Source organism: Anoplopoma fimbria, chromosome 24 (genome assembly GCF_027596085.1).
Source record: "Anoplopoma fimbria isolate UVic2021 breed Golden Eagle Sablefish chromosome 24, Afim_UVic_2022, whole genome shotgun sequence".
Lineage (NCBI taxonomy): Eukaryota > Metazoa > Chordata > Actinopteri > Perciformes > Anoplopomatidae > Anoplopoma > Anoplopoma fimbria.
The window spans coordinates 416317-433263 of record NC_072472.1 but is presented as its reverse complement, the minus strand read 5'-3'; the positions used below and the strand labels follow the sequence as shown (position 1 = coordinate 433263).

General features: G+C 38.9%; 1 protein-coding gene and 2 non-coding genes across 4 annotated transcripts; all 3 read left to right on the top strand.

Annotated features, from left to right (window-relative positions):
* Positions 1-2317: 2317 nt before the first annotated feature.
* On the top strand, positions 2318-2390 carry trnav-cac (transfer RNA valine (anticodon CAC)). Its single transcript has one exon. It is a non-coding gene; the product is annotated as a tRNA-Val (tRNA).
* Positions 2391-2710: 320 nt separating this feature from the next.
* Positions 2711-2783, top strand: trnav-aac (transfer RNA valine (anticodon AAC)). Its single transcript has one exon. It is a non-coding gene; the product is annotated as a tRNA-Val (tRNA).
* Positions 2784-3479: 696 nt separating this feature from the next.
* LOC129113232 (uncharacterized) lies at positions 3480-9772 on the top strand. Of its 2 annotated transcripts, none has more exons than XM_054625446.1 (2): positions 3480-3751; positions 6124-9772. In XM_054625446.1, exon 2 carries the CDS (start codon positions 6210-6212, stop codon positions 8829-8831), a length of 2622 nt encoding a protein of 873 aa, XP_054481421.1. In that variant the 5' UTR covers positions 3480-3751; positions 6124-6209; the 3' UTR covers positions 8832-9772. The 2 variants fall into 2 exon arrangements, with proteins under 2 accessions (XP_054481421.1, XP_054481422.1); XM_054625447.1 differs by having other exon boundaries at positions 3480-3760.
* The last annotated feature ends 7175 nt before the right edge of the window (positions 9773-16947 follow it).

Here is a 16947-nt window from a genome sequence, read left to right as displayed (position 1 = left end):
GCAAACTGAATAAGATGTTAAAGGTTCACATAACTTTACTTCATTCAGCTCATTTATGCTTCACCTGTACAGTATTCATGCTTCACCTGTATAGTATTTATGCTTCACCTGTACAGTATTTATGCTTCAGGTACAGTATGTATGCTTCACTACAGTATGTATCAGGTGGAGTATTCATGCTTCACCTGTACAGTATTCATGCTTCACCTGTACAGTATTCATGCTTACAGTATGTACAGGTGGAGTATTTATGCTTCACCTGTACAGTATTTATGCTTCACCTGTACAGTATTTATGCTTCACCTGTACAGTATTTATGCTTCACCTGTACAGTATTTATGCTTCACCTGTACAGTATTTATGCTTCACCTGTACAGTATTAATGCTTCACCTGTACAGTAGTATTCACCTGTACTTCACCTGTACAGTATGTATGCTTCACCTGTACAGTATTTATGCTTCACCTGTACAGTATTTATGCTTCACCTGTACAGTATGTATGCTTCACCTGTACAGTATTCATGCTTCACCTGTACAGTATGTATCAGGTGGAGCAGCAGGTGGAGCAGTGTGTTTGGACTAGAATCCGGTTAACGGCCTCGTTCACGTCGGTCCGTCAAATATTCACCTTCATGTTTATGTGATTATTACGTTAAATATCACTTCCGGGTCACGTGACAGTCTGCTCACCTGTGTGGTGTTAACTCCGTTCAGTCTCTGCGGCAGCTCTCATCACTGCAAGTGTCATATATTTATGGCCACAAGAGAGATTATGGGGGCGCTGTTTCCCCCCTCGGATACAAGTAAGGAGACCCCGTTTTTATCCTTTGAGTGACAGTTCTGTATATTGTATTACTATTCATGTAATTATTGCACTAAAACATATCCTAATTGCATCAGAATTAATACATTTATTGCACTAGAATGTATATTGGTATTGCTCTAGAATAAATACAATTATTGTAGTAAATATATATAATTATTGCACGAGAATAATTATAATTATTGCACTAGATAGTATATATTGTATATATATATATATATATATATATATATATATATATATATATATATATGTATGTATATATAAAAATGTTCATGGATACACTATCTACTGTATATATATATATACTGTATATTTCATTAATTGTCAATTTGTTTCATAAATGATGTTTAAGGGTCCTTTTGTTTTTGTGCATTTTAGAATCCAACTTTTCAATAAAATACTTTGAAAGCATCACTCTGACTGTCTTCACTTTAGGTGTTGAAATACAAATTCAATAATAAAACATCTATCTGTAAGCTTACACATCTTTACAGTAAACATCTATTGTTGTCTTAATATAGTCAAACTGGAGCATTATATTTGGAGATTAGTATTGTATTTGCATAATTACTTCAAGATCAATATTTCTATTTTGATTCTCTGATGTGGAGCACTGTGTTTATGCATGAATGCTATAAAACACATAGATATATATATATATATATATATACATTACAACACATATATATTATATATATATATATATAAACCCTATAACACTTACATCGTCTTAGATTAGGAGGCAAATGGCAATAAGATGAAAGGACAGAACTATTAAGACTGAAATCAAGATGACGTGTTTCTGTTTGACTCTAGGTAAGAAACAGAAGCTCATAGATGCTTTGCAGCGTCTGTGTTACATTACAGTACATTACATTACAGTACATTACATTATTACAGGGCTTTTATCCAAAGCGACTTACAGGAAGTGTATTCAACATAGGTATTCAAGAGAACTACTAGTCACCAGAAGTCATAAGTGCATCTCCTTTCTTAAACAAGCATCTTAAAGCATAAGCCAGAGCAAAAGTATAGTGCAGAGGCAGATTACTATGAAAACAATAATTGCAACAGGCTAATACGAATATAATAAGTGCTACAAACTACTACGAATAGGATAAGTGCAACTCCCATTGGTTCTAAACAGGAGAGTTAACCTCCTTAACTTTCTCCATTCATTCTCTATGGTAGTTCTGATCACTGCGGCTGTCATATATTTCTGACCACTGAGTGGATTACGGTGGCGCTGTTTCCCCCTGAAGGAAACCCCGCGTCATGTTTGAGTGACAGGTCAGTAAAGTGCACTGTGTTTTATTACCATGGCTCTGTCGTCAAAAACATAAAAAGTACACAGTAAAAACTACAATATTTACCTCTGAGATGTAGTCAAGAAAAAACTACAAAATGTACCTTTGAATCAGACTCAGAGTCCACGGAGAGAGTGTCGACAGTGGAACATTCTTATAGGTACCTGAACACACCACCCGTACAGTTTCCGTAGTGTAGTGGTTATCACGTTCGCCTCACACGCGAAAGGTCCCCGGTTCGAAACCGGGCGGAAACATTCTTTATTCTTTTCAGTCGTTTTAAAGAATCTACTGAGCTCAGAACCTAATTAAAGATGTTTTTGTTTTGTGATGAATTACCAACGTGTTTTAAACTTATTTGGTTCATGTATTCCTTCTGTTTCTTTGGATACAAATATGAATTAATATTAAAATAAATTAAAACAATGTTGTGCATCGACACATTGAAACACAACCTGATCAGCTTCAGTATCGATCTGTTAACCGTCTCTAACGCATCAATAAGTCTACAGGATGACCGGTTACCACTTCTATGTGTGCACATTGAAATAAGCCTTGTTTCTACAGCACTGACACAGTTTCCGTAGTGTAGTGGTTATCACGTTCGCCTAACACGCGAAAGGTCCCCGGTTCGAGACCGGGCGGAAACATGTTTTCTTTTTTCTCCCACACTTAATAACACCATGAACTACTTTATACCATAATAATCATCATAATAATCATATTAAGACTTGATTCATCAACATTTATGTGTGGTTTTCTCTCTGTGTATATTTATTCTGTCATTCTGTGGTGATTATTTAATACAAACAGGCCTTCAGCTGTGGAATGATTATTAATAGTCTGTGAGAATGTATAAAAGTGGTGATGGAATGTATTTTGTGTTTAAGAAAGTGAAAAAGGATTCAAAGTGAAGAGTTTAGATTGATTCATGTTAGAAATAAAATAATAATAATAATATATTTAATATATATATACATTTAAAAAAACAATAATAATAATATATTTAATACATATATACATTTAAAAAAAAAATACTAATAATTTAATAATATATTTAAATATATATATACATTTTAAAAAAAAAACAATAATAATAATATATTTAAAAAACAATAATAATAATATATTTAAATACATATATACATAAAAAACAATTTAATAATAATAATATATTTAATACATATATACAATAATAATAATATATTTAATACATATATACATTTAAAAAACAATAATACTAATATATTTAACACATATATACATAAAAAAAAAACAATAATACTAATATTTAACCAGCCTGTGGTTGTGTCTGCGGGTTTCCGGGTTTCCGGGTCGTCCCTGAACGCGTCTCTTGCTTTGTGTGCGTGTTGTCGTTCCCGCGGCTCGTGCGCTGCGTTTCCCCTAAACTCCGTCTCCTCGTGCCCGCGCGGCCCCGTGACCCTCCGGGGGGGCTCCGGTGTCCGGTAGCTGCTCGTGCTCGGCCTCCGCGTGCTAACCGGGACGCTTCCGGTCGCACGCTTCCTCTGGAGCAGCTAACGGTTAGCATCCCGGCTAACCGGGGACGCGGCACGCAGCCGCCATTTTGGTGCGTTCAGGTCCCCTCCGGACAACAAAGGTAAACAAGGTAACACATGAAGGAAAGAACAGGAATGGTGTTAATAGAAATAAACAATAAATACAAATAACATTTAGAAAAAATATATTAATTATATTTTATCCATTTAAATGTTCTGCTTGTTATCCCCACATTTGTCTCATTATTTATTTATTTATTATTATTTATTTTTCTTTGTTTTTATTTATTTCTTATTTAATCATTGTGTTATTACGTTTATAAAATGTCTAATTGTGTTTATATTTTATTGGCCCTTATTCATATTTAAGAAACAAAATAGTCTTCATTTAATTAATCGTTAGTTAATTCAAATTAATCATTCGTACAATTTTGATAAACTTCAGCGGGTTTGTTTTGCAGATTTTAACTTTTCAATACAACTGAAATAAAAAGAAAAACAACAAAAATTGTTTTCATGAATTTCCTTTTTTTTAAATTAATATTTTGTCAGGATGATTTTCTAGTTTCTCTTCTGTTCAATGATTCATATAAACTGAAGAATCAGTTTTAACAAGAGAAGAACATGTGATCTGCTGCAGAATGAATGTTATTGTTTCATGTTATAATGAATATCTTGAGCTTTAATGTCAACTTTTAGTTTTTACTTTGGCAGCATTGATGTCTTTAAATAAATATTTTAAACTTTTAAAAACCTTTTTTTATATTTTTATGAAGTTTAAACCGTTTAACAGGATGCAGCTGGAAGAAAGAAGCAAATAACAAAAACGTATGAATCAAAATGAAATGTATATTTTAAAATAGGTAAATACGCAAATAAAAATAATGCCTCAGTGAAAATAAACAGTTATTAAGTGAGCAAAGAAGAATTAAAATCAAATAAGAATAACAACCTTATTTTCTATATAATAAGAAATGTATTTAATGTAACAAGAATGTTTAGTTGAAAATTAAATATATGTTAAAATAAATAAATAAGCAAATTAAAATAATTTGAAAATAAACAGTAATGAATTGAACAATGAAGAATAAAAAATACATAAAAATAACAACCTTATCTTTTAAATTATTTTTTAAATAATTATTTCAGTGTATTAAAGTGTTTGATTTAGTTTCAATTCTGGATTTTTTCCAGTTTTGTAAAGCACTTTGGCCTGCAAAGTTATATTAATAATAATAATAATTATTATTATTATTATTATTATAAGTACTAGAAGCAAACTGGGAAAAGAGTCCATCCCTTTCTTTGATATCAATACATCCCGAAATCTACTTCTCAGTTTTAAAAACTGTTAAATCCTGTTTTTAAAGTTCAGTTTTAGTTTATTAATCTTCTTTAACAAACAAATGTGATCACTATAAAATGTTCATCAGAGGTGGAGGAAGTATTCTGATGCTTTACTGAAGTAAAGGTACTCGTACACAAACCTAAAGCGTTCTCATCATCATGTGTTTGTTGTGTTAGACTGACATCTAGTGGTGACGGCTGTTCTGTGTTTTCACCTTTAGAGGTTTAAAGAGGAAACGTGTTTTATTCACTGCTCACAACCTTCAGGACTGAAATGATTCTTCATCTCTGAGTGTTAAATATTAAATATATTCTGTGCTGCGTTTAAATGTCCGTGCTTTATACGGACACAGTCATGTCTGCAGAAACGTTTGGGTTTCTTCCAGCAACAAAAAGTATGAAAGTATATGAAAAGGCTGAATGATACTCGTTAGTACTGACTGTCAGAGTATTAGTACTGTACTGTAGTACTGACGGTTAGTATCCAGCGTCTGGGCAGATTTCTAAATTTATGTATTCTGTAATCAGATGTTTAATGTTTATAAATATGTTGCATTGAGAGAAACAAAGACAAAAGGTTCGTCTTTTTCAATTAGATTTATTTCTTTTTATGCTTATATTTCTCAAAATACGGCATCAAAGAAAGTCTTTTTTAAAGCTCAAAGTATCTTTACCGTAGTAGTATCTGACCATTTAAAGGAAATCCAGCCCCGATTATTTTTGACTCACTAACTGCATCTAATAGTTTTTATTAACATTTAATCTTACAATCATTTATTTAATTAATCGTTTATTTCAGAAAATATCAGAAAATTCTGCAAGTCGACGTCTTCAAATGACTTGTTTTTCATGTTAAACTTAAAAAATCATCAAGAAGCTGAAACTGGAGAATAATTGATGAGTTTGCACACAAACAAACAACTTTAACGTATGAATTGATATTAAATAGAAAACGGATCAGTACATAGAATCAAAGGCAGCAATGGTGTGAGATCGTTTTACTATTCTTCTCTGAAGTTGAATGTTTTTAATGAGATTTACAGCCGCAGTGTTTAAAGGTGTTGAAGAGTAACTCTAATGTATGTAATGTAATGTAACTCACTCCGTCTTGTTTCTTCTCTCACAGCGGCTCTGAAAGACCGAGACGTTCTTCTGATCCTGAGATCTTCTTCAGGACACAAAGACTCAACAGCTTCTCTCAGGTTTGTCATCATGGAGGGCATCGATGAGTACATGTACATCTGGCAGCGGCGGATCCACCACGGCGTTCGGTACCAGAAGAGCTCCGTCCCGTTTCCAGAGTCGGTTGAAATCGGGCTGGAGTTCAACGCGGCGTTGGAGAGGAAGGAGAAGCTGGACCTCAGTCTGCTGACCAACGGCGTGATGCTGGAGCTTTGCGACTTCGCCAAAACGGTGACCAAGTCCGAGACGTACTTCTTGTTCGAAATGCTGGAGTTCAACTTCGACCTCGGCGTGGACGTGGACGACGACTGCCAGTGCTACGAGTACGCCCGCCGCACGCACGGCAAGATCAAGCAGCTGAGGGAGCAGATCAAGTTGAAACCTCGCAGATGGAAAGACGCGTTTCCTCTCCCGGACCTCAGCGTCGTGGTGGGGTCCGCCGGGTCCCAGCAGCCGGGACGCTACTACCCCAAAAGAAACAAGACGGTGGACAGTTCGGTCCTCTCCGACGGCAGCAAGAGCAGCCAGTCAGCAGAGCAGCAGAGGACGGAGACGACCGGGTCGGCGTTCGTTGTGAAGAAACGGGGAGGCGTCCTGGTGAAGCTCACCGCCGATGCGTTCCCGTTCTGTAAAGACCTCGGCGTGTCGCTGGTGGTCCGACCGGACGACGCAAACGGAGAGAAACTGAACCCGAACCTGGTGACCAACGGGGTGATGCTGGAGCTGCTCGACTTCTCCAGAGTGCTCTGTGGAACGCACACCGGCATCGTCCTCGACCTGGTCGAGCAGAACTTCGGTCACAGGTTGGATAATACGCTGTTTCGCCTTCAAGTTAGCAAAGTGATGGACAGGAAGTACTCCTGCCTGACCGCCGAGGACAGGGACGCCTTCAGGAAGGAGGAGTTCAGAGTCCAGACCCAGAAACGGGAACAGAAGCGTAAGAGAAGCGACCCAGATTACGAAGAACCTGAAGGACCGACGACGTCAAGGAAGAGAAGGCTGAGTCTCAGGGACGAGGACGCCAAAGACGTTAACGAGGATGGCGACCTCTCCTACATGTGTCCCGTTGAGTTTGAGACGGACATGCAGTCGGAGTCGGAGGTCGGAGCGGAAGAAGTGAAGGTTGAAAGTTGTTTGTCAGAAACAAAAGATGTAAAGCAGGAAGAAGAGGAGGTGTTTGTCTCTCCTCAGGTCCCTGACATCGGCCCTCGTCCGATTCCCGTCCGTCTAAAGAACCCGTCTCTAAACGCCGTCTCAGATCTGTTTTCTGAGGATAGAAATGAGGACGTGAATGTAAAAACAGAGAAACAGAAGCTGTGGGTGAGACGAGCGACTCGCTCCAAACAGATCCTGAAGTCCAGCAGAGTCAATGACTTGTTCGCCAGCTGCAGAGACAGAGGTCTGGACTTCAACGTCGGCTCAGGAAACAGACAGAACGTGGATCTGCAACTGTTCACAAACTGTGTGTTGTGGGAGGTTTATAAATTCGCAACGGCGATGACGAAGAGTTTACGTAGTTTCTTAGTGGAGATTCTGGACAACAACTTCAACCTCGTCCTCCAAGATGAGCTGCATCAGCGGAATTTTATATTTTACATGATAACAAAAGAAAAGGTCCTTCAGAACCACCCTAACGGAGGGAAAGCGGAGTTCCTCAAGAGCCCCTTTCAGTTCCCTGACGTTTACAACATGGTGGATGTGACCAGCAATTTTCAAAATGGACAGGAAGTTGAGACGGAGCAGCAGACGGAGTTAGACCTGCCGGCTACGAGCCAGGAGCCACATCCGTACTGTAAGAAGATCGGCCTCGACCTTTGGTCCACAGAAGGACGTCCGTTGAGCCAGAAGCTGGATCTGACGGTCCTGACCACCGGCGCCGTGCTCGAGCTGTTCACCTTCATCAGAGAGTTGTGCGGCTCCGTCCGCGAGACGGTGAATGACGTCCTGGAGCACAACTTTGATCTGGATCTGCAGAGTGCAGCGACGGAGGCCTCGCAGGTGATCCACAGGTGGTACACCACCCAGAAAAGCCTGATGAAGAGGCAGACTCCGTCACCAAAGATAAGCCGCTGGTTAAACACGCTCGTCCCGCTGAACAGTCACTCGGAGATCGATCCAGAACCACCGGCTGCCAACGGCTCCGAGGATCTGGTGTCGGAAACAGATGTTCTGAACGGAGAGGTGGAGCCGGAGGAGGAAAAGGTCCACAGCTATCACTTCTGCGAACAGATCGGATTGGACCTCGACGTCGTCTCCAAACGAAAAGCCAAAACAAAACTGGACCTGCGAGTCCTAACGAGGGGCGTCCTCTTTGAGATGCACCGGTACGTGGCGAGGAACTGCAACCGATACGTTCCCGCTCTGTACGAGATTCTGGAGTACAACTTCGACCTGAGCTCCCAGAAACACCGGAAGGTGGAGTTCGCCTGGGCCGTCGCGTCGCAGGTCGTCACCATAGCGGGAAAGAACGGCAGGAAGGGAGATTATCTGAGCAGAGCCATCCAGCTGCCCGTCCATGTGTCCGAGTCCTCGCAGGGCGTCTGTAAAGAAGAACCGGAGGACGGCTTCACAGAACCGGACCTCAACGACAACAACGACATCGTGTTTGTCCAAGAGCTGAAGCCTGTTGACATCGAAGTGGTGATAGATTAGAGTCACTATTAATGTTATTATCATCAAGAATCACAGAAGATCAGAATCAGACTTTTTCAACCTTCAGTTTACCATCATGAGACTTTTAACAAGCTACAACATAATGTTGTTACAGAAACAATCAATTATGAAAACAGCTGATATTATTTGTCTGTTAGTCAATCTGTTCATTAAAATATATATATATATATATATATATATATATATATATATATATATATATATAAAAAAATCTGTAAACTAAAGTCGAATCAACACTAAACCTTGTGAAGCCGCTGCATTAATACGCCGACGACTGAACGTTGTTTCTCTACATCAGCTGTAAATATTCTGGAGATGAGACGTGTTCACTGTGTTTTAATACAACAGAAATCAATAAGTAGCTCTAACTTACATAATGTCTGTTTTAGAAAGTGACCAATAAAACTGATAACTAAACAGATAAAGATCTGAGAGGTTATTAACAATCAATATTAATAATGAGTAATCCGATGAAAAAAATATATTTTTAATAATTTGTTCTATAAAATGTCAGAAGTGGTTGAAAAATATCGTTAAAACATCCATCAGTGACGTATCACAGTCTATTTTATTACAGTAACAGTCAGAAGCACAAATGTAGAAATTTGACAAAATGACTTATTGATCAACTTATCATTGATACTGTAGCAATCGATAACGGCTGACGAGTGACACATCTAGCTTTTCCTTGTCTCTGTTGGAGCCGCACATGCTCAGTAGAGATCAGGCAGACAGGAGAGGAAGTGGACGTAGTCGTCGTGGCGTCTCGTGATTATGGACGGATAGTTTGATGCCTCTCGCTCGGCGATTGTGGCGTTGCCATCTTGTTGTTTTTTTTGCAACCAGTGAACAGGAAGTGACCATATTTGGATGTAAACTGTTTTGTATTATGTTTTGTAATTAAAGTGTCCTTAATCACAAACAACATATTTCATCATTTATTTAACTGGAAAAGATGATGGTGAAGCTTTTATTGAATATGAAGTGAAGTTGTTTCAGTTCTTTGTCACTAGATGGAGCCAAAAAGTGTCTTATAATGAAAACTAAATATATAATTAAAGGTTCAGTTTTTGAGGAGTCGGTTCATTTGCTCAAACACTCCTTCACAACTTTATTGATTCTAGCAGTCTGATTGATTAATCAATGAATGTAATGCCCCTCCTCTGAGTCCAGGTCTCATTTATGGATCCATTACATTAACAGGAGTTATTGTTTATTGTCTCTTCTGCTTTTCATTCGTTAAATGATTGATGGTGAAAAACATGTTAAATGGTTGATTATCGTCATATAAAGCTCATAATACTCTGCAGCCAGACAAGAAGAAGAAGAATAAATAAATAATAGGAAAAAAATGTATAATTAATCAGACAAACGTGACTATTTAAACACATTTAAAAACCTGAACATAAATAATCCAGTCATGACTCCTGCTGCTCTTCTTCTTCTCCTTCTTCTTCTCTTCTTCTTCTTCTTCTTCTTCTTAATCTTCTTCTCCTTCTTCTTCTTCTTCTTCTTCTTCTTCTTCTTCTTCTTCTTCTTCTTCTTCTTAATCTCCTTCTTCTTCTCCTCCATCTTCTTCTTCTTCTCCATCTTCTCCTTCTTCTTCTCCTTCTTCTTCTTCTCCATCTTCTTCTCCTTCTCCATCTTCTCCATCTTCTTCTCCTCCATCTTCTTCTCCTTCTCCATCTTCTTCTCCTCCATCTTCTTCTTCTCCTTCTCCATCTTCTTCTCCTCCATCTTCTCCTTCTTCTTCTTCTCCATCTCCTCCATCTCCTTCTCCTTCCAAACAAGTGGAAGTCCTGCATTCCCTCGTTTGTATTCAGTAGATGAACCGTGGTGCAGTGGTGTTCAGTAATGTTCTAATGTAAAGTTTGTCCTGAAGAGAGAGCATGTTAGCATTTAGCATCTTTTGCATGTAGCGTGTTAGCTTGTTTCCCACAGATGTATCAGGATAGATGGATAGAGCTCTTCCTCACTGATGCTACGCTAAGCTAACCACCTCACCAGAAAGCTAATCTGTTGAGCTCGTCTCATTGACGTCCCTCTTTAAACGTGTCGTCAAACAAAGGCCTGCAGTGAATCCTGTCAGTGGAGAAGCTTGAACAGACGGTGTGTGTTAACTAGAATGTTTCCCACTCATTAACGCTGTGTGTGCGTGGCCTCGGGCTGCTGGTTACCGCGGTAACGGCTAGTCTGGCATTATGTCTTTAAGTTCACTGGCTTTGTTGTCGTCGTCACTGAAACTGAGCTGAACGGGGAAACGAGAAGAACCGCACCGTTAGCCTAGCTTAGCACAATGACTGGGAGCGGGGGGAAACTGCTAGCGTCTCAGAGCATCATAGGAGAGAGAGGAGTGATATTATCACTTCATTCTGTTTCACAATGGAAGGTTTAGTGAAAATCACATCATTCGTCTTTTGCATTAAAAACATATTTAATAACTTTAGTTTTCTGTTTAATAAACCTGATAAAGTAATATTAATATTAGAGCTGCTTTTATTTTGAGTCTCAGCTGGAGATGTAGAAACAACATGATGTGTGTGTGTGTGTGTGTGTGTGTGTGTGTGTGTGTGTGTGTGTGTGTGTGTGTGTGTGTGTGTGTGTGTGTGTGTGTGTGTGTGTTGGGGGGAGGTTGGAGGGTGTTGAATGATGCAGAAAGACGATGTGCTTTGGGAACAAAAACACACACTGGAGGGATCGGGGGGAATACAGTGTGCTGGAAAGTTGAAAGATTTCCCTGTGGACACACACACACACACACACACACACACACACACACACACACACACACACACACACAGACACACACACACACACACAGACACACACACACACACACACACACACACACACACACACACACACACACACACACACACACACACACACACACACACACACACAGTGAATGGAGGAGAAAGGAGCAGCTTGTTTCCACCAGTGAGCCGTGAACTGAACAGAAATACAAACTAAAAACACTTTAGTTTAGTTCAGAGCCCAAAAATGTATTTTATTCAAGATAGAACTGCACATTTTAGAGAAGCCTTCCTTTTATTGTGACCATTCAAGACACTGTGTGTGTGTGTGTGTGTGTGTGTGTGTGTGTGTGTGTGTGTGTGTGTGTGTGTGTGTGTGTGTGTGTGTGTGTGTGTTAGACTCTCTGGTTTTCCATAAAGATGTTTGTTTAATTTTTACTCCAGCGAGTTCCTCCCGTCGAGTAATTTCCCCGTAACCATGGCGACGGGTGCAGATGGTTTATTATCCACTCCGGAGATGAGTCACTACTAACTGATGTGTAGAAAACATTTAGACGCAAACGAATGTTTTAGGTTCACTTATTCTGCAGGAGGGAAATAAAAAAGGGAATGTGTGTGTGTGTGTGTGTGTGTGTGTGTGTGTGTGTGTGTGTGTGTGTGTGTGTGTGTGTGTGTGTGTGTGTGTGTGTCTGTGTGTGTTGTGTGTGTGTGTGTGTGTGTGTGTGTGTGTGTCAGGTAGTTATCAGGTCTGTCCAGCTGCTTCATGCTCTCTAAGCTCTTTACCAGACAACACACACACACAGACCACACACACACACACACACACACAGACACACACACACAGACACACACACACACACACACACACACACACACACACTCACAGTGGGTCTCTGGAGGTGAACTACGTCGTCTGTTGGTGGTGATAGAGATTAGTTTACTGGTCAGTTCACTTCCTGTTTCTTGACAACGACAACTGTTCCTATTGAGACAAAAACTAAACTCACCGTCAGTCTATGAGAGGAAACATGAACTGACTGTGACTTCCCTCTTTATATACGAATGAAGTTTTAAAGTTATAGAAACTAATGTATTTAAGGAATACGTCTCTCTCTGTATGTTCAGTCTCTCTCTCCAGAACGCCAGTGTTTACCGAGAAAGTCAACATTTACCAGCGGGAACATATTAGCCGACCACAACGCCGCTAGCAGTGGAGCTTCATTATTTGTCCATTTCCAGAGATGGCTACTTAGCTAGCTAGTTTGCCTATTTCCGGAGCTTGCTAGTTGGCTAGCTAGTCACCAGAGCTCCGGCCTGCTCTCCTAACCGTGAGGTGGTGTCCTCGCGAGACTACAGACCCACCGCTATGTATGTTAGCTTAATGTTAGCATTAAAGCATGGTGGAATTAGCAACAGCGTAGGAAAATAGATCACTATCGCCAGATAAATGTTTGGATTTGTTTTTGTATCCAGTTTTGCATGAAAGCACGGTGGAATCAGCAAGCTAGCTAAGTAGCCAGCCATTTGCTAGTTAGTCACCATGCTTTCATGCTACATGGTGACAGAAATGACCGTCGGCCCGTCTCCTCATCGGCGTAATAGTTTAGTCTATTAGCAACAGTTCTCTTCATCTCTTCAACGTTTGGCTGGTTTTGTAGCTCGTCTGATGAGGACTGCTGTTTGTGTTGTGTTTGTTTTCTGTCTCTCTTGGTGACATCACAGTTGTGGTCTTTGTGCTGGCTACAAACGTTAGCATCGCGGCTAACTGGAGTTTCGTCTCGTTTCCGTGCAGCGAGCTAACGGTGAAGAACTGCTGAAGAGACGAAGCAGGAAAGAAGACGACCATCAAAGTCTCTGCTGGAGATGAAGCTAACTGTTCCATTCAGAGACTAACAACATGGCCGTTAACAGAACACCTCTCCTCTCCTTTATGCAGATCAGTTTCTCTCAGTTGTTTTTTTGGCCAAAAGCAACAGGATGAATTATCAGAGACTCTAATCCAGACAGACGTGAGCCGGTGGAGGCTGTCGGCTACAGGTTAGCTGAAGGCTAATCAGTAAATCACTACTGACTGCTGGAGAGGGGGGAGAGAGAGAGACAGAGTTAAAAATGGATGGATGGGAGGAAGGAAGGAAGGAAGGACATATTGACAGTAGATACCTTCAGGTTTTAGACTGTTTCTCATCTTAAATAAATCAGTTTGAGTTCAATCAGAAGATAAAACTCTTCTTCTCTATTTTCAGACGTTTACAGAACAAAGTGATGAAAGTTTAAAGAGTCTGATCGATGATTCAAATCAATCACAATCAAACTTTATTAACATCATATCTCCGTCACAACAGATCTACAATATCTGAAGAACTAGCTTTTAATTGTGTCTTTATTTACCCAGAATCCTTTGCGTGCTCATCACTTACTAGACTGAAGCAGCTTTTTATCCTGAAAAACGAGGAGGTCAGAGGTCACCACGCTTCTTAATGCACAGCTGCATGGCTGCAGGCGGCGAGGAGGAGGAGGAGGAGGAGAGGAGGAGGAGGAGGAGGAGAGGAAGAGGAGGGGGTTCATGAAACGCAAAGTGATGGCTGGAATAACTGTGACCTCGGGGAAGAGAAGATGAGATGAAGAGAGGATGAGAGACATCAGGAGGAGAGAGAGAGAGAGAGAGAGTCCAGCTGTTTTCACTTCAGTAATCCAGAAGATGTAAACACAACAAGCTCTACACATTATTACATTATTACACATTATTACATTATTACACATTATTATACATTATTACACATTATTATACATTATTACATTATTACATTATTACACATTATTATACATTATTACACATTATTACATTATTACATTATTACATTATTACACATTATTATACATTATTACACATTATTATACATTATTACACATTATTACATTATTACACATTATTACACATTATTACATTATTACACATTATTACATTATTACACATTATTATTACACATTATACATTATTTACATTACATTATTACATTATTATACATTATTATTACACATTATTACATTACATTATTACACATTATTATTATTACATTATTTACACATTTACATTACACATTATTACACATTATTACACATTATTACACATTATTACATTATTACACATTATTACATTATTACATTATTACACATTATTACACATTATTACACATTATTACATTATTACACATTATTACACATTATTACACATTATTACATTATTACACATTATTACACATTATTACACATTATTACGTTTCTGTCCTCTAACTAACTTCACCTCCTCGTGTGGAACAGAGTTCACACTGAGAGCAGATGAAACAGGTTCTGCTGTTCCTTCACTTCACTTTACACTCCTTCTACTTACTGAGGTCAACCAGGAGACGACCTCTGGTGTGTTAAAGCTGCATTCTCTCTGCTGTCCACCAGGGGGCGACTCCTCTGGTTGTATAGAAGTCTATGAGAAAATGACTCTACTTCTCTCTTGATTTATTCCCTCAGTAAACATTGTAAACATGAGTTTATGGTCTCAATCTCTAGTTTCAAGTCTTCTTCAATACAGCATGATGTTCATTTAGTAAATGATGCTCCATTTAGAGTCAAACAGACCATAAAGCAGGGGATGCTTTAGGGCGGGGCTACACACTGATTGACAGGTTTACGGCGTCTCTACGTCACTCCTCCTCACTCCATATATGGTCACTTCCTGTGTTAAATTCTGCTGAGTCCCTCAAAAGATGTTTTTCATCAGGACCATGTGACCTTGTTAGATCCACTTTCATTTTCATTTGTTTCTTTGGTCCAATCAGAGGAGGATCCTTCAGGCCGAACAGCCAGACGGACAGATTACACACTACGAGAGACAAATCAGCAGAGGCTCATGGGTAATTTAGCGTCATGATGAGATTAGATGCAACGTCTGAGAGCGTTTTTAAGGTTTCTGCCTCTATCTGTTCACCATTTAATCAGATCTCTAGCATGGATGGATGAATTAATGAATTAATGACGAGTGACATTTGATGGAGGAGTGAGGAATGAATGGATGAAGGCTTTAGTTTATGACTAACCTGATGGGTCACTGAATGGTTTAAAAGTTTAAATGTTTAAATGGAGTGATATAAGTGGAGCGGGCATGCTGTCACAACGTTGTCTTATGATTATTCATTCTGCCTTCAGGCTGGTTTTAATCTGTCCGTGATAATATTTTTCAAACGGAGGCTAAATAAATAAATTCTGATGATTAAACGCCTCATTCTGCATTTATTTATTCAATCCTCTGAATTCATTTGTGGTTAGTTTTGGTTTCATGGAGGTGAAGCCAGTAAATGAAACTTTATAGTCTTTAAAATATATTTGTGATGAATCTAAATAAGTTTGTAGAGATCTGTTTCTATGTCACATTAAAGGATCTTTTTGTGTTGATACATAAAAAAAAATGCACATTAAATCTAATTTGCTTCAACCGTGAACCAGTAAAACATTTAAACTTTTTTACAGGCTCTTTAGCAGAATGTTTTTTGAATGTTTACAGTTTTCATATGGTTTTGGTTTTGGACAGAAGCAGAATTGTTTCCATGAATCAGCTGCACAAATATCTGCCAGACTCCCTTCAGAAAGCCTCTGGTTTGACTGCAGCACCATGAAGTGGGTTCTGAATGAACAGCTCAGTGCAGATAAAGAACAGTTCTGTTGTTCAGATTCAGGCTGCTGGTTCAGTTCTGGTTATTTTTCAGAACCAAAGCTTTTGTCGGGTTCTACTGACAAACTCAAGGTTCTGCTGTACCTGAACAGCATGTTGCGATAATCTGATAAACCTTTTTGAGCATGCAACAAAAAACTTCCACAGATTTCAACCAACAAAGAGCCGGTGTGTCGTTTCTGGCGCCATCTAGTGGTGAGTCTGCAGACTGCAACCAACTGAAACTTCTCCTGTGTAGAGAACGATGTTTGGTTTGTCCTTTCTGGGCTACTGTACTAACATGGCGACGGCTCCATATGTAGATATAAACGTCTTATTTTAACGTAACCAAAAACAATGATTCTTATTTTTAGGTGATTTTTCACTAATAAAAACATAATATTATATTCCATGCCCCTAAATGTGACACCCTGTTTTTTTATTTTATCTTTTATTTAGATAAATATGCATAAATGTGAAATGTACAGACAAACTCCATATATGGTCAAAGGGCTTCCTGTAATAAATGAATATATATGTACTTGTTTTCAAAAGGAGCAGTTTGTTAAAGCTAATCGTTTTGCAATCATTAAACTCAGCCAGGTTGAATGCACTGAATCAATAATCATGAATCAATAAT